Here is a 16,640-nt window from a genome sequence, read left to right as displayed (position 1 = left end):
AATGTATATGTAAAATAGTGGTCAACAGTGAACATATACTTTAATCCTACTTTAAGAACTACAAATTTTGAAAAAAATGGGACACCGACCAAAATTTATAAAGGGAGAGGAACTCAATAATACCTATTTTCCTCTGCTGGGATCCGTCCCCCTGTAGATAAAACACAGACTGAAAAAGGATGTATGAACATGCCCTTAAAGGGAGAGATCCAGCAAAAATGGTCTTCTGACAGGTCATAGATGGATGTGAGAAAACGCAAACCGGCATTGATTGGTCAATTTAAAAAAAAAATTATATGACAAGAACGGTTACAAAATTCACACTCAACAAAAACCATCACACATATAGATTATATTACAGTAATATAAAATGCAAATCCTAATACTCCACTGGGATAGTTCTACTTGGAAATTTCCTGCTGGAGGTTGACACGCTGGTCATGGAAATCCCATTGGAATGATACATTCACTTACCGTCAGAAAAGGAAGAGATTCTCATTCTTACTCTACATAGACAGAAAATGTTCAACCAACACAACGTGGGATAAAAAAGGTTTAGTTATTCACTAACCAAAATGACAAAATAATGTAGGACTGGTAAATGAAGAATCTTTTACCTATCTATTCCTGAATATTTTTTTTAATATTTTTTTAAAGGCACTTACAAGCCATGACATCCATACTATATTATGAGTAAAATATTGCGATAATGGCTGAGATACTTACTCCACTATTATGCAAACTTCCGCATGTGCCACTGCTTTAATAAAACGTAGAGAGTGACAGACAGGTAGATGGAGAATAAATTAAAGGGGTTTTCCGCTTTTAGGTTAATAAAAGGTTAAATCAGTGTATATGTTTTAGAAAGTTGTAGAACTTTTTATTTATACAGAGATTTAGTTTTATTTACCTCGGATACCTAATGATAACTCCAGTCTTATTTCATCGAAATAGGTCCAAAATTTTGTGCTGATCAATCGCTTACTATATCTTTATAGGGGTTAGAGCACTATTTTTCTGGTAAAGCGCTCCAAATCCCATGCATAGCCATAAAGTTGAATGATAAAATCATGACTATCTTCAGCCACCACTAGGTGGGGCTTAGGAGCTTTCTGTATACTGCATGCTGTTTGATAAAACAGTATGCAGTAAGGTCCTAAGCTCCCCCTAGTGGTGGCTGCATGCAGCCAGAATTTTATTCTTTAATTAATGTGTCTATGGTGGATATTTGGAGCTCTGCCGGAGAACACTATAAACATTCCGGTCTAAATTAATAAAGGCACTGCAAGATACTTCTACTTCTTCGGCAACATCAACAAAAAAATGGCAAAACGTAAGGAACGCCTCTTAATAAATTAGGTGCATCATTGGCCGCCTGTGCGTCAATGTCAAATCTACGCTAGCTCTGCGCTGGCATAGATATGAGTTATCATATTTGCCACTATCTGGCATAAATGTGTTGCCCACCAGAGGTCCTACTCCTCCCACTAAGCTATGCCCTTTTTAAAAAAAAAAGTGCAGTGAGCGATAAAAACGGCACAATAGTCGCAATTGTTCCAGTAAAACTGCGACTTTTGTGCCATTTGTGAATTTTTTACGCCACAAAACTGGTGTAGAAAAGTTGATAAATTCCCCCTATGACTTTAATGACAGTGAGGCTCATTCTAAGATATTGAATATTAAAATATTAACATTTACCAGTGCAAAAAACACTTTCACCAATATCCACACTTGCTGGAGTATTCAGCGCAGAAACCAAAACATACCATACATTATAAAAATAAGATTTTATGGACTAGGGTGAAACAGATCTCAAGGTAAATTGCATCTGAAGAATTACTGTTGGAGGTAACATGGAGGTAATTTCTATTCATGTCAGTGGTTTTTGAGGTTTCATAAGTTCCTCAATACTAGAAGAGATTCTACAACCGAAACTATTGTACCCAACCCCATTTTTGTAATTTTTTTTTAGGTCTACATATGACAAAGACTATAAATGCCTTTACAGATGTGTTCCCCCTTCCCTTCACACAGTCAGTGTTTGCCTGCAGACACCACTAGGGGGGAGTTTACCATATACAGGTTCACATAGCTTCCATTGAAAGTCCATACTGGCTGTATAAATATATGTACAGTTAGTTCCCCCTAGTGGTGGTTGCATGCAGCCAAAATTATGTCCTGTAACTCTATGGCTGCGTGATGGAAAGCAGCCTGTAAAGATTTGTTCTTACATTATGGTGGACTTTAATAAATAGTACATTTGGTGGCGAGCTCAATGTGAGATGTTGCCCATTCCGAGTTATACTATGGGGCCCTTCTATATTATGTCTGTATATAAATCTGAAAAATATTAGTTCTTGAGATTCCGTTTACGTCCCTGCTCAAGTGCCATCTTATTACAATCTAAAGTCGAATATGTCACCATGTCTCATAAGAGAAGTTATAAATCAAAACTCACAACATATAAAATCCACATAAAACAAGACACATAAAACTAAAGTCAGGGGCAAGTTGAATAAAGATAAGTGCTGAAAATGATGCGATTTCAATTTTAACGTCGCAAACTAAGTAAAAGACTTTTTAAGTGATTTCTTGATCATTCTTAGGCAATGAATTGAAGGCTGTCCAAAGCACCAGGGGATTCTCACAGTTGTGCTTCTTCTTCCAATGGTCAAAGAGTTCCTCCTGACTTTCACAAACTTCTGTACACAGCAGGCAGTTGAAATGATTTCCGCAGTATAATTTGATTTCCGAGAACATCTCAGATGATAGATTCATACTTGGGTTGTCCTGCCCATCCACTGATGGAGTAGACTCACTTGCAGCAAGTTCAGAAGGAGCGGTGTCAGAAGTAATACCAGGCTCCTTCAGTCTACTTGTACCACCTGGCACCTCATCAAAGCAGTTGACTTTACCCCCATTACGTCTTTCATTCAGTAACTTCCAGTGATGGGTGGCTTGCTTGACCACTTCCTCTTGGGCACCTTGTCTGCTTTCCAAGACTCCATCTGGCAAAACTTCTTGAGATTTATCTCCATGTACACCAAACAAATGGAGCTTCATATCTGAAAAAGTAGGAGCTATGAAAGGACAACGTCCACATTTGATCTGCAGTTGGATCGAATCTGTTGGTCCGGGAGTGGAATCCTCCTCATTACTGATGTTTTTATTTCTGTAAAGAAAACCAATAGGTGATCATAGTGCCTATAGTCACCTCATTTAAATTCACAATGCAAACTAATAACTCCTCGAGCTTCTTTGTAACACCACTATTTATGTCCTGTTCCCATCACGGTTTTTTGCTTCCGTCGGAGGTATTCATCGGGAGGAGACCCAACATATACCTCCGACTGAAAGCAGCAACGTATCCCACTGTATAGGCATACAGTGGAATACATCGCCCAAACTCCCCGGGCACAGCGATATTTAAGTTCTGAGCCCAGGGAAGCCCCTGATGTCACTGTCCATATATGGACAGTGATGTCAGGGGTTTTCAACTATGGTGTCCCCGGCCAGAGCATCCAAACAGCACTCTGGCCAGAGACTCCTGTCTTGGGAAAGCCCTTGACGTCACCGACCATATGTGGACAGTGATATTAGGAGAATAAAAAAAAAAACGAAATCCACGAGCAGAGCGTCACCAACGCTCTGGCTGGGGATTCCGCTACAGAAGGGAGACCCTGACGTCACTGTCAATATATGGACATGCCTGAAAGACCATTCGATGCTTTGGCCAGGGATTCCGGCATCTTAAAGCTCCTGACGTCACCGTCCATATATGGACAGTGATGTTAGGGGCTTCAAACTATGGACTGAAGGAGCCACTATCACGGTCCCTATATGGACAAGACATCAGAGACTTCCCCAGGGCCAAAATCCCCAGGCTGAGCACGCCCTGATGGTCTTCCTAGAGTTACTGGCCCTGGAAAAGCTCCCCAAGGTATGTATTTAACTTATATCTGTGATGGATGCCATACAGTGGCATCCGTCACACATAGGCCCCCATGTTAAAAAAAAATATAAATCTAATTAAATCTGTAATTTCAAACGATGATGGAAAGTGCACCGCTTAAAAGATATTGTCAAATCTGTACTCTGTGTCCCGATTTTGTTTATAAGTTTAAGTGGCCCAGCCAGAGCTCTGACTTGAACCCAATCGAACATCTCTGGAGAGACCTGAAAATGGCTGTCCACTGACGGTCCCCATCCAACCTGACAGAGCTTGAGAAGATTTGCAGAGAAGAATGGCAGAAAATCCCCAAATCCAGGTGTGCAAAACTTGTGGCATCATATCCAAGAAGACTGGAGGCCGTTATCACTGCCAAAGGGGCTTCAACTAAGTAAAGGGTCTTAATACTTCAGTCAATGCAATATTTTAGTTCTTTATTTCAATAAATTAGAGAAGATTACTAACATTCTGTTTTCACGTTGTCATTATGGGGTATTTTGCGCAGAATGATGTGGAAAAAGTTAATTTTTTTTATTTCAGCACAAGTCCTCAACATAAAATGTGACAAAATGTAAAGGGTTTGAAGACTTTCTAAACGCATTGTACTTACCGTACCAATTCCTCAGGGTTTTCAAGATCTCGGTTTACGGGTATTTAGTAGAAATCTTCATTGTATACTTTCATAGGAATAAAATCTATCCTGGTCATGTGATGATCACACAGGTGCATGGACCAATACAGTCACAGCTCCGATAACCGTACTGTAACAAGCCCTGCAGCTGTGTGAACATTACATGACCGGGAAAGATTTTTATCCTCTGGAAGTTAGTAATAAACCTAGGGCTACAATGGAACTTTGTCTCCTGTGAGTTGCAATAAAATTGTTCTAAATTCGCAGCATAACTGCAGACTCAACGTTTCCCCATGTAACACAAGGCTGCAGGTGACTTTACAACCATAGCAAAAAGTCTGACTGACGTTGCCGGCAAGCCACAATTGTACAGCGGCTTAAGGGCGACCAAATGCCACGTAGACAGCTCAACAGTTCCCAATCAATGATTGCAAGTAGAAACATTCAAAACAGGGACACAGAAAGTATATTGGAGAATTGTATACCTTTTTATTATACAATAAATTAGCTTTATTTGCTGAAACCAGAATGCCCATTTAACCCCTTAATGACCGGGCCTGAAAAGACCTTAATGACCAGCTAAATGTTTTTGTATCTGCATTTCAGCAGCCATAACTTTTTTTGCATTGACGTCTCTATATGAGGCCTTGTTTAATGCGGGAGAGGTGTATTTTTATTCTGCGCGATTTGGGGGTAGAACAAATTAACTGTGTAACTTATATCATTTATTTTTGTGCCGTAAATATAGGAAAAAGCGATTTCGTAAATGTTTTCTTTGTTTATTTTTTATCCCGTTCACATTTCACGCTAATTTACCGGTTAAAATAATTCTTCCGGTTATTAAAATCATGTAGAAACCCAATATGTGTAGGTTTTTTTTTAGATTCCATGTATCGGCAAAAAAATAGTTTTTCAGTTTTGTTCCTTTTTTTTTTTTTTTTTTAAACCCATGAAGGGATAACTATTTACAACTTTATTTTTTACATATAATGTATTAGGGTACTCCTCTATGCGAATACATTACAGTGTGTCACTACGACACAGGCTGCTGTTAGGGAGCACATAGTGTGCCCTGACATAATGCATACTGAACAGGCTAGTTCCCCCAGTCTCCGATAACGATTGAACAGGGGAGTCCCCTTTGATCGTGCTGTGGTCACGGATAGCGGCACTCTAAGGGTTAAACAGCTAGGGTCGGAATGGCTTCCGATCCCAGCTGTATTCAGGAGGCTGCTCTAAGTTCAGGAGCTATTAGTTACAGCTCCTGCTTAGAGAATGAGCGTTCACAGGAGCTCATATGCCTTTTCTACAGTGACGCCAAAAGACGTCGCTGTAGACCTGCACTGCCCACCGTCAAAAGACAGCGAGTGGTTGTTAAGGGGTTAAAGTAATGGGCCCAAGCAGTCTAGTTGATATCTTGACTGGGATCTCTGTTCCTCCATTATGTTACATTGCATACTGCTCCATAGTAGGCTTCATGACTGGAATGTGATCAGGGGTGAGCTGTGCATTTTTTTTTTAGTACATATTTTATTTTTATCTTTTTTCATATATGCTTTTTTCTATACACTTTGATTCACATACAAATAAATTCCAAACTAAGAAGCAAATTTTTTCGTTTTATAATGTATTTTATGTGAATAATCACTGTCTAAATATAGTTTTGTTATTGTTTATTCCCTTTCCAGGATTAAACTTGCATAACTTATAGTCTGGGTCAGGGCCATTAATATATTTATTTCAGACAAGGTCTGGAAAATTTTGTCAGATTACAAAAAATGTAGCAATAACTTTAAAGCAAAACAATAATTTGCCAGATTTATGGGAATTATTGTAAGGGTATGTGCACACGATGAGAGGCTTTTACGGCTGAAAAGACAGACTGTTTTCAGGAGAAAACAGCTGCGTCGTTTCAGTCATAAATGCTGCTCCTCGCATTTTGCGAGGCTTCTCTGACAGCCCTAAATTTTGAGCTGCTCTTCATTGAGTTCAAATTACGTCTGAAAGAAGTGTCCTGCATATAATGTATATAAGTGTCCTGCATATAATGTATATAAGTGTCCTGCATATAATGTATATAAGTGTCCTGCATATAATGTATATAAGTGTCCTGCATATAATGTATATAAGTGTCCTGCATATAATGTATATAAGTGTCCTGCATATAATGTATATAAGTGTCCCGCATATAATGTATATAAGTGTCCCGCATATAATGTATATAAGTGTCCTGCATATAATGTATATAAGTGTCCTGCATGTAATGTATATAAGTGTCCTGCATATAATGTATATAAGTGTCCTGCATATAATGTATAGAAGTGTCCTGCATATAATGTATAGAAGTGTCCCGCATATAATGTATATAAGTGTCCCGCATGTAATGTATATAAGTGTCCTGCATATAATGTATATAAGTGTCCTGCATATAATGTATATAAGTGTCCTGCATATAATGTATATAAGTGTCCTGCATATAATATATATAAGTGTCCTGCATATAATGTATATAAGTGTCCTGCATATAATGTATAGAAGTGTCCCGCATATAATGTATATAAGTGTCCTGCATATAATGTATATAAGTGTCCTGCATATAATGTATATAAGTGTCCTGCATATAATGTATATAAGTGTCCGGCATATAATGTATATAAGTGTCCTGCATATAATGTATATAAGTGTCCTGCATATAATGTATATAAGTGTCCTGCATATAATGTATATAAGTGTCCCGCATATAATGTATAGAAGTGTCCTGCATATAATGTATATAAATTCCTGCATATAATGTATATAAGTGTCCTGCATATAATGTATATAAGTGTCCCGCATATAATGTATATAAGTGTCCTGCATATAATGTATATAAGTGTCCTGCATATAATGTATATAAGTGTCCTGCATATAATATATATAAGTGTCCTGCATGTAATGTATATAAGTGTCCTGCATATAATGTATATAAGTGTCCTGCATATAATGTATATAAGTGTCCTGCATATAATGTATATAAGTGTCCTGCATGTAATGTATATAAGTGTCCTGCATATAATGTATATAAGTGTCCTGCATATAATGTATATAAGTGTCCTGCATATAATGTATATAAGTGTCCTGCATATAATGTATATAAGTGTCCTGCATATAATGTATATAAGTGTCCTGCATGTAATGTATATAAGTGTCCTGCATATAATGTATATAAGTGTCCTGCATATAATGTATATAAGTGTCCTGCATATAATGTATATAAGTGTCCTGCATATAATGTATATAAGTGTCCTGCATATAATGTATATAAGTGTCCTGCACTTCTTTTGACGAGGCTGTATTTTTACGCGTCGTCGTTTGACAGCTGTCAAACGATGACGCGTAAATGACAGGTCGTCGGCACAGTACGTCGGCAAACCCATTCAAATGAATGGGCAGATGTTTGCCGACGTATTGTAGCCCTATTTTCAGACGTAAAACGAGGCATAATACGCCTCGTTTACGTCTGAAAATAGGTCGTGTGAACCCAGCCTTAGAGTTACATTGGAAAAAAAAACTTCCAGACAGCTCTTCAAAAAGGGGTTGTCCGCTTTGGACAATCCTTTCCTTTTAGAAGGGTCCCCTGACAAAAAGATGACCACAGGGTGACAACTGTTGCGTTCAGCTGTTATCGGAGAGGGAACTTGGCAGCAAGCGCTCAATTTCCCTGCAGCGCCACCAGAGGAGAAATGAAGTATTACACAATCTACTATGGAGATGAACACTCTTTATAACCGTTCTCTACTATGGCTAATAGATGAGGGTCCCGAAGGGGGAACTCCTCCCTACTAACTCATTTGAAATTGGGTTTTATAAATCAGACAATCACTTTAAATCATATGTTCAGTTTTAAACAGTTTATTTTTACATATGTGCCCCCAAAGGATGAGCAACACTGTAAATACTATTTCTATACTATCAGAAACGAAGTGGCACAGCGCTCTCCTGAGCATTTCTGCCCCTTTGATTTACCGATCAAAACTTCTGACATGTCATTATAACACGTCAAACGTTTTTTAAAAGTTTACTTACCCTTTAACAATTTACTAACAGAGACCAAAACAGCTGTAAGTTGTGCTCCCATAATGCAATACTGTCTGCTGTTCAGCATTCTGAGAGCGTTTTTGATATTTCAGATTATCTACAGGATATGTAATAAATGTCTGATAGCTTACTAAGCTTTTTCAGTATCTCCTATAGACTTGAATGAAGCGTTTGGCTACCTCTATACAGGAGTCACTTCTTTGGGGGGTTTTGAGATGCATTGAAGCAAGAAAAAACTAAATATTGTTTGCAAAAGTATACATATTTTTTTAAAGAGGGTTTTATGATATATAGAAATTGTGTACAGAAGTACTGTCTGTAGCTGAAATGTCTCTGTAAGCCAGTCTCACGTGCAGTCACATGACCATGCTCATAGGGTTTATCTCCTGCTTGGATGGAGTCCTGTACACTGAACACATGGTTATCTTTTCCTGTAGTACAGAACGTAATACATCAAATGTCTTATCTCCACTGCTCCCTGCTTTCCCCCTCCCTCCATATGTCTGGAGGTATCGTGTTTCACATGCTGGGCAGCAGATAGTACAAAGTCTAGCAGCAGAACAGCAGAGCTGTGTCTCAGTAGCAAACAGTGAGTAATTACAGCCCTCCCTTACACCTTGTAATAGAGGTGCACGCAGGCAGTAGTAAATAGAAGCAATTCCGGGCAGAGGAATCATAGGAACTGTAGTCGTTTATATTGTAATCCCTTCCCAGTGCCAGGCCTAGCAAAATAAAAACAGAGCTGGCCAACATAAAAAAAAAAAAAATTATACGCTGGGAAAACCCCTTCACAGAGGACTGTCAGAGGACTATGCACAGTAAGGCCTTATTCACACGAGCGTTGAATACGACCGTGTGATGGCCGTTGAAACAACAGCCGCCACACGGACCTATGTAATTCAATGGGGCCGTTCACACGGCCGTTGTTTAAACGGAGCGTGTGAAGGGCCTGTGAAACAAATAGGACATGTCCTATTTTTTTACGCATCACGCATCCCTCTATAGGCTCTAGTCTATGGAGGATGCGGGATAACGCGTCCCGCAGCGGTGAAGCACAAACGTGAAAAACGGCTACGCTCGTGTGAATCTAGCCCAATAAGGAGAAATGTGGCAATTAGCGGCTGGAAGACAGGGGAAGCGTGCACATCACTGAACTCACAGCACTGCATTGCCGGATGCACACCGCAACTATAAAGTGTATGTTCTCCCAAACATTACTAAGTGACAGACCCCTGAAATCAGCGTCTGTCACTACTTAGACAGGGCAGCATAAATATCTGACAGATCCGCTTTAAAGAGAACATGTGACTAGCTTATATAAATTTAACTGGTTTACTGACCTGACTCGCACTGTCTCGCTGCTTCCAGCGCTGTTTTTTTCTGGTCACCACTGTTGCAGAGATACGGCCCACTCTTGTGTTGGCTACCTATATGCTAATTTGCTGTAGTTAGCTACCGGGGTGGAGCTAGCTCCCTTGCCTCTGATGCTGACCGATAAGCGAGCAGCAGCTTGAGGGTACTTCACGCCTTGTTGGCTAACCATAGCAAATTAGCATAAAGGGAGCAAACACAACAGGGGGCCATATCTCTAGAAAGTGGGTCCACAAGAAATTTTTTTTGTGAAACAGCACTGATTTTAGGGAGGCAGCGCTATTCAGGTCAGTTAACCAGTTCATCTTTTATGACCTAGTGACAGGTCCTCTTTAAGCATTACAGATTTGGAAACAGTATGGAGAAAGCTCTCTCTCTTGGAAAACTTTTTGTTTGCTTGTGATTAAATAAATGAACACTCACCTATGAAGTAATATATTATCTTCGGGCTTCACTTTGACACTCAGATATTTTTTCTCTGGTTTACTTGAAGATTCTGTGCTTATAATAACTTTATGTACTTCTTTTAGGTGACCAAAATAAACTCGAATGTGTCCAAAGACCTTGGCACAGAACTCGCAGCACATTAGCTTCTTGAGGCGGCTCTCACTGTGGTGAAGCTTCATATGTGTGCTGAGACTACCCGAGTGCACGTAGGCCTTCCGACATAGACGACAGTGGTAGGGTCTCTTGTTAGTGTGACTGTTCAGGTGATCTTGTAAGTGATGCTTAAACTGAAAGCTATGGTCACATACATGACACTTATGGAACGCTTTTGCTGTGCTTTTTTGAGTCAATAAGAAATGATCTCCTTGCTGCCTCCATCTGTGAAGTCTGTTACCAAACCGATTTCTAAGATGACATTCTGCCATATTTGTGTAAAACGGAGGGTTAGGGGTAAATGATGCCCAACTCTGAATCTCCCCCATTGGCTTTGGCATTATATTTCGATATTTCTTCAATGACGTTTCATTTTTACCAGTCATATCAACCTGAGCTTTGCATTTATCCTTGCACATGATGAGCTTGCTTCCAATAAGTCTCATTTTTGATTGGTAGCCCAATATCTCACTGTAAGATTTTCGTTTCTTCCTTTGTTTCTTTCCAAAACCACAATTTTGCTTGTTCAAGTTCCCTAAATGGGAAGATAAAATTGGTTGACACGGGCTGTCCAGAGTGGAGACATTTACAAAAGGAGAAGTAATTTGGACTTCGCTTGGGGCTATCTGTACTCCAGTTTGACCTACACTTGGCTTAAGGACATTCGTTTCCAACCCAATCGTTTTTTTTATTTTTGAATAGGGCAAAATGGGCAATTTTCCCTTAGGAGCAGATTGGAGAAGATGAAGTGGACTGCCAAAAACAACCGGAGAGAGGACTGTTAATGAGTTTGTAGAATCGACCACTTTAGTGCTTTCATATCGAACTAGTGACGCACCATCTAATGAACTAATGGTCTTCTCAATATCAGCATTGGGCTTCACAGGGCTTCCCGTGCAGAACGATGGGGTCAGACTCCTTTCCATAAATGGAATTGTGGAGTTATTAATTTCACAAACTTCTGCTCCAGCTGCTGGGAAATGTTGACTTTCGAAACCAGTCTCTTCTACTACCATCAAAGGATTTGCTTTTTCGGGCTTAGGTTCTAATTTTGTAGGAGACTCAGAAGGTCCATCTTGACTTATCGGCACATTAGACTTTTCTGTTTGTGGCTTACATGCACCCTTTGTTTTCTTGTTGAAGAACTTTTTGCTTCGAGCAGGTTGGTATCTTGGAATTGGTAATTTGAGATTTTCTTGCAAGGGTATACCTGTGGTTTGTATCACAGATCCACCCATTGGTGAAGTGACTTGTGGTAAAGCTACAAGGGAGAAAGTGCCATCATGACCAGCTACCTTCATCAAAGTGTAGTTCTGAGTGTTAATAACCAAAGGTTTAGCTCGAGGTATAGCGGCATCAGACAGAGAAGGAGGATAACCGGATGACAAATAGGGAGAAACTATCTTTGGCGATACTTTTGGTGCAATAGTTCTAAAGTGAGTTGTGTGGGGAACAGTCTTCCTGCAGTGCATAGTCCCAGTAGGTCCATGGGGGATCTTTGACTCATCTGTAAAATATAAAATACATAATTTTAATAAAATACACAGGGTAGCACAACAATGTGTCCCATTTTCTTCGCCACTCCCCTTAGCAGTGGATGGTCACAGATGTTCTTTGTAGATGAATTCTTTAGCTCTCTTTATACAAAATAACAAATAGTGGTAGATGTATGTTGGCTCGGTACTACTAACACTACTGGTTTCTTGATTGGCTAAATAAGGATATGGCCCAAACCAAGTTAAGGCCAGTTCATTATTGCACTGGGGGCTCTGTTAGAGGCCTCCGTCGCAGATCCAGCCGAAAATACCAAAAAACAATATGGTCTCCGGTAAATCCATGGACACCCTGACGGATACTACTAAAGTCAATGGGTTCCATCGAGTGCCGTTTGTCTCCGTCGTTCGACGGAACCGGTGCTTCCTGCATTTTCGTCTATCTGATCCTCTGACGGAGCAGCACGCAGATGTGAACAGGTCGTTAATGTGTCACTCTACTTACAAATTTAAATAGGAGTACAGAAATAACTGAACTTAGCTCTTTAAGGATTCATGGGTGTAAGCCATGTTGTGGCAGCGCTCTGTTCATGTACTTTAAAGTATCAATTTACCTCTGATCTTCCGCACAATCTTACATTGGACCTGGAGAGTGACACAGGTGGCTCAGTGGGCAGATAGATCATAGAAAATAAAATGATGTAATAACAGAAGAGTTATACGAAAGATAGCCAAATACTGTCAGAATACACATGACGATCAAGGCAAGAACGTGTCCATGGTGGGGGGGGGGGGGGGAGATAAGTTTCTGAAGTTCCTTAAAGTCAGAAGGGCTCGATATTGCACAAGGAGGTTTCGCAAATAATTTTTTTACCAGAAGTCAACAGTGACTCGTTTTGATTTTGTTATTTAAGCCTTTTTACAAAAAAGTTCAGTAATATTATAGGAATAATGACTCCTGTAAGCAGCTCACCAAGGCTTCACATGCCAAGCAAACACAGATGTCTGAAACTTCAACATATGGGCGCTGCAAGCTAAACACATCAATATTCAGTAAAAATTTACATTTTAATTATATGATCAAAAGTACAAAAATTAATTCACACTGTATTATGGAGATTCTTAAGAAGACAGCCCTAAGAATTTTATTAACATTCCCGCTGTGATCTAAGAAAACACGGTCTATCGATTCACTAAGAATGGCCAATTTGGGGTCTCATAAAATACTGGATTGAGCCCAATTAGAGGGTTGCGAATACATTTTTGTCGCCGGAGCAGTCACATCCCGAAAAAAAAAAAAAGGGATATAAATAATTCTAAAGTTGGCCAATAACATGCAGTAACTGTCGGAGAAGACATATTGCGGCTGACAGATATGACCATACCTCTATTCATTTGTATCTGAAGACATTTCTCAGCCTCCAACCGGTCCAATCCCCCCCCCCCCTCTCCCCACATCTGATGGGAATGGAAAATTTGTGACATTTCATTTTGGTCTTCGGACAGGTACACTTTTTTTTTTTTCTAAAGGGTGGAATAGCGGATTAGACCACTCTTTTCCATCCCACTGTGCAGTATGTTTTTTAACGAAGGGCCTACGGGTGATGGATGCCACTGTATGGCATTCATCACAGGCCTCCGTTAAGAATATGCGTCAGTAAGCTCCAGTGACGTAACGGTCCATGTATAGACAGTTATCGATGGAGCTTCCCAACACAGCAGAGGCCGCTCTGACCGCCCCATCCCCCACAAGACTTTTTACGAGTCCCCGACTTTGTAAGAGTCCCCGACGCCATCTCTGCCTGGGGAAGTTACATCACTGACACTACCACATGTCGCTTTCCCGGGCAGAGACAGCAGCTGGGAACTCCGGCTGCTATTAGGTTCTTGTAGTTGCAGGGGATATAGGGTCGCCATGTGTCTAGAGTCCCCAGCCAGCGCGCCTCCGATGCTCTGGCCCGGGACTCCAACGTGTAACGCTCTTGATATCACTATTAAAATATGGACAGTGATGTCAGGGGCTTCTCCAGGGCTGTTATAGTAAAAACAATTATTTACTAGAACAGACATGTCAGGAGAGTCCTCCTTAATAAATTGGTAGCAGTGGGATTAAAAATAACTTCTCCATATACTTGCATCACGTGACGGCATCGGCCAATCACCATGAGACGTCACAACGCGCTAGTGAAGGAAGAGAAGCAGCGGGAGACAAGGACAGCAGGTGGGGGAAAGTGGCACATCCATAAAGGTAAGGATTTGGAGACTTTTGTAACTTTATATTTGAACCCATTGCTACCAATTTATTGACCTTGGATGACCTTCAGAAGTCTGTACACACTGGCATCATGGCCGCCATGACAGATCCCACTGACTGACTGGAGCAGGAAGCTACGCTATTTTGTCCGTCAAGAAGAAACCGATACCTGATGGAGAAAAATACAAGTGTGACCAGAGCCTAAGGTTAAGGGCCCCGCAGCATGTAAATGAGAACTCTCTCTTGTAACGAGCCCCGCACCGGTGTCAGTTGGATGTGACATTTTTCGTTCACTGAAAGCAAACAGATCTTGAGAAAACGATGAGGATTTGAAACACAAAAACTATATTACAAAGTTGCAAAACTTTTTACTATACGATTAAGTTTTATTAACATTGAAACTGGAAAACCCCTTTACTCGCGGTCCTATATTTTATATGTACGGTGGCGCTTATAGTGTGTACCGTATTGAGGAACAAATGACGCCATTTTTTGGGACGTCCACAGGCGGCTCCCGATGTTTGTGTTTACAATGGCGTTTGGTTGGATAATTGCGATGTTTATAAAAGTGATGAACCCTCTGGTCCTGCCATTATCACCTGACATATAAGATGCTGCATCCTGAGGACTATGTATCACACTGGCAGCAGATGTAGTGACAGATCTATGACCCTCTGTACTAGTTCATGCCCCCTGTGAGGGTGTGAGGACATACACAACGTCTACATCCACTGAAGAAGAGTAAATACCTGGAGATGCTGCTTTCCCCGCACTTATCTCCTCCACATGATGCATAGTTATTATATTCTCTGCAGGAGGACCGTGCAGGACAGACACCTCCTGTATAGCTGAGCACTGCTACATCCTACAGAGTAAAGGACCTGCGGTGATGTCATGATCATGTGACCAGTCACATGCCGGGGAGGAGTCAGGCCGTGCTGCTGCTGTAGTGGTGACATTAGGGGGAATATAGTCACGTGAGCAGGTCAGTGTGTGCGCGTGCGCGTGCGCAGCAGAGCTATGTGTGTTGTGTATGCAGCAGGTCTTTGCATGTGTAATTCTGTATGCAGCAGAGCTATGTGTGTAGTGTATGCAGTAGAGCTGTGTGTGTAGTGTATGCAGCAGAGCTATGTGTGAAGTGTTTGCAGTAGAGCTGTGTGTGTAGTGTATGCAGCAGATCTTTGCATATGTAATTCTGCATGCAGCAGAGCTATGTGTGTGCAATGTGCATGCAGCAGAACTATGTCTTTGGAATAGTGTGTGTATATACATATATAAAAGAGATTTCTTCTGTACAGGATTCTGACTGTAATCTCTGGCTGTGTGTGCATTTAGCCAGCATGTAGTGGAGCTGTGTGTGTGATGTGCATGAAGAATGAGATATATTCTATATAACACAGGCCTGTCTGATCTATACAGACAGTTTTATCTGGTTTTTAAGGGGAACCTGTCAATCACCAGCATGCGGTTCTGCAGCTGCGGTTTAGAGTTTCGAACCTGCCCACATCAAATACGGATGTTTCAGGAATAATAAAGTAATCCACAACTTACTGAGAGGAGTCCAGCGGAATAGCAGAGCTCATTGTGCGGAGGGCAGTACATCGCGCTTCAGTCTGCGTGTTCAGTGTACTGATCTTTGCTTCAAGTGCCCAATGTCACTCCCGGTCTCATCTCGGTGAGTTGATTATATTTATAATACTTAACATTATAAGTAATTTATTAACTATTTCTGAAACTTAATTTTTTGGGTTGGAATGTTTGGAACACTAAACCGCAGCTGCAGAACGACCTGTCGGGGGTTAGGTGGCTCAAAACCTACCGACAGATTCCAGAGATTAATGTACATATTGTAGATAAATCTCTGTACATGTCTCGGCAGATTTGAGTATCGATGATTTTCTGAAGTGTCTCTTTTGAATATTGATGCATCATAGGGAGGTTGTGACTGTGACACCTCTATCTTCATGATCGTCCACATCTGAGATAAGAAAAGACAGCAACGAAAAACTGCTTTAATGGCAGAGTAAGGCCTCATGCACATGACCGTAGCCATGTGCACGGCCGTGATTTTCGGGTCGGCCGGCCGCGGCGTGTCACCCATGGGCCACCCGCAAATCGCGGACATTATTTCCTATGAGCCTGGACCACAGAACACGGGCATAATAAGACATGTCCGTTCTTTCTGCGGTCCAGGCTCCTGGGCCATGCACGGAACGTGAAAACCACGGTCACGTGCATGGGCCCATAGGAATGAATGGGGCCGCA

At 40.9% G+C, this 16,640-nt stretch overlaps 1 protein-coding gene across 1 annotated transcript; it reads right to left on the bottom strand.

Annotated features, from left to right (window-relative positions):
* Positions 1-327: 327 nt before the first annotated feature.
* ZNF438 (zinc finger protein 438) lies at positions 328-15,223 on the bottom strand. Its single transcript, XM_075827487.1, has 3 exons — positions 15,125-15,223; positions 10,452-12,135; positions 328-3,172 (listed from the first exon to the last, which is right to left on the bottom strand). The coding sequence occupies exons 1-3, from the start codon at positions 15,168-15,170 to the stop codon at positions 2,581-2,583; spliced, it is 2,322 nt and encodes a 773-aa protein (XP_075683602.1). The 5' UTR covers positions 15,171-15,223; the 3' UTR covers positions 328-2,580.
* Between the last annotated feature and the right edge of the window lie 1,417 nt (positions 15,224-16,640).

This window comes from Rhinoderma darwinii, chromosome 5 (assembly GCF_050947455.1).
Source record: "Rhinoderma darwinii isolate aRhiDar2 chromosome 5, aRhiDar2.hap1, whole genome shotgun sequence".
Taxonomy (NCBI): domain Eukaryota; kingdom Metazoa; phylum Chordata; class Amphibia; order Anura; family Rhinodermatidae; genus Rhinoderma; species Rhinoderma darwinii.
This window is presented reverse-complemented; position numbering and strand designations above follow the sequence as displayed.

Coding starts and splice junctions, on each gene's coding strand:
- ZNF438 (XM_075827487.1), bottom strand. CDS start 15,170: ATGCATCATGTGGAGGAGATAAGTGCGGGGAAAGCAGCATCTCCAG. Junction 12,136..15,124: donor GGGGAAAGCAGCATCTCCAG/GTATTTACTCTT, acceptor TATATTTTACAG/ATGAGTCAAAGATCCCCCAT. Junction 3,173..10,451: donor GATAATATATTACTTCATAG/GTGAGTGTTCAT, acceptor TTTTCTTTACAG/AAATAAAAACATCAGTAATG.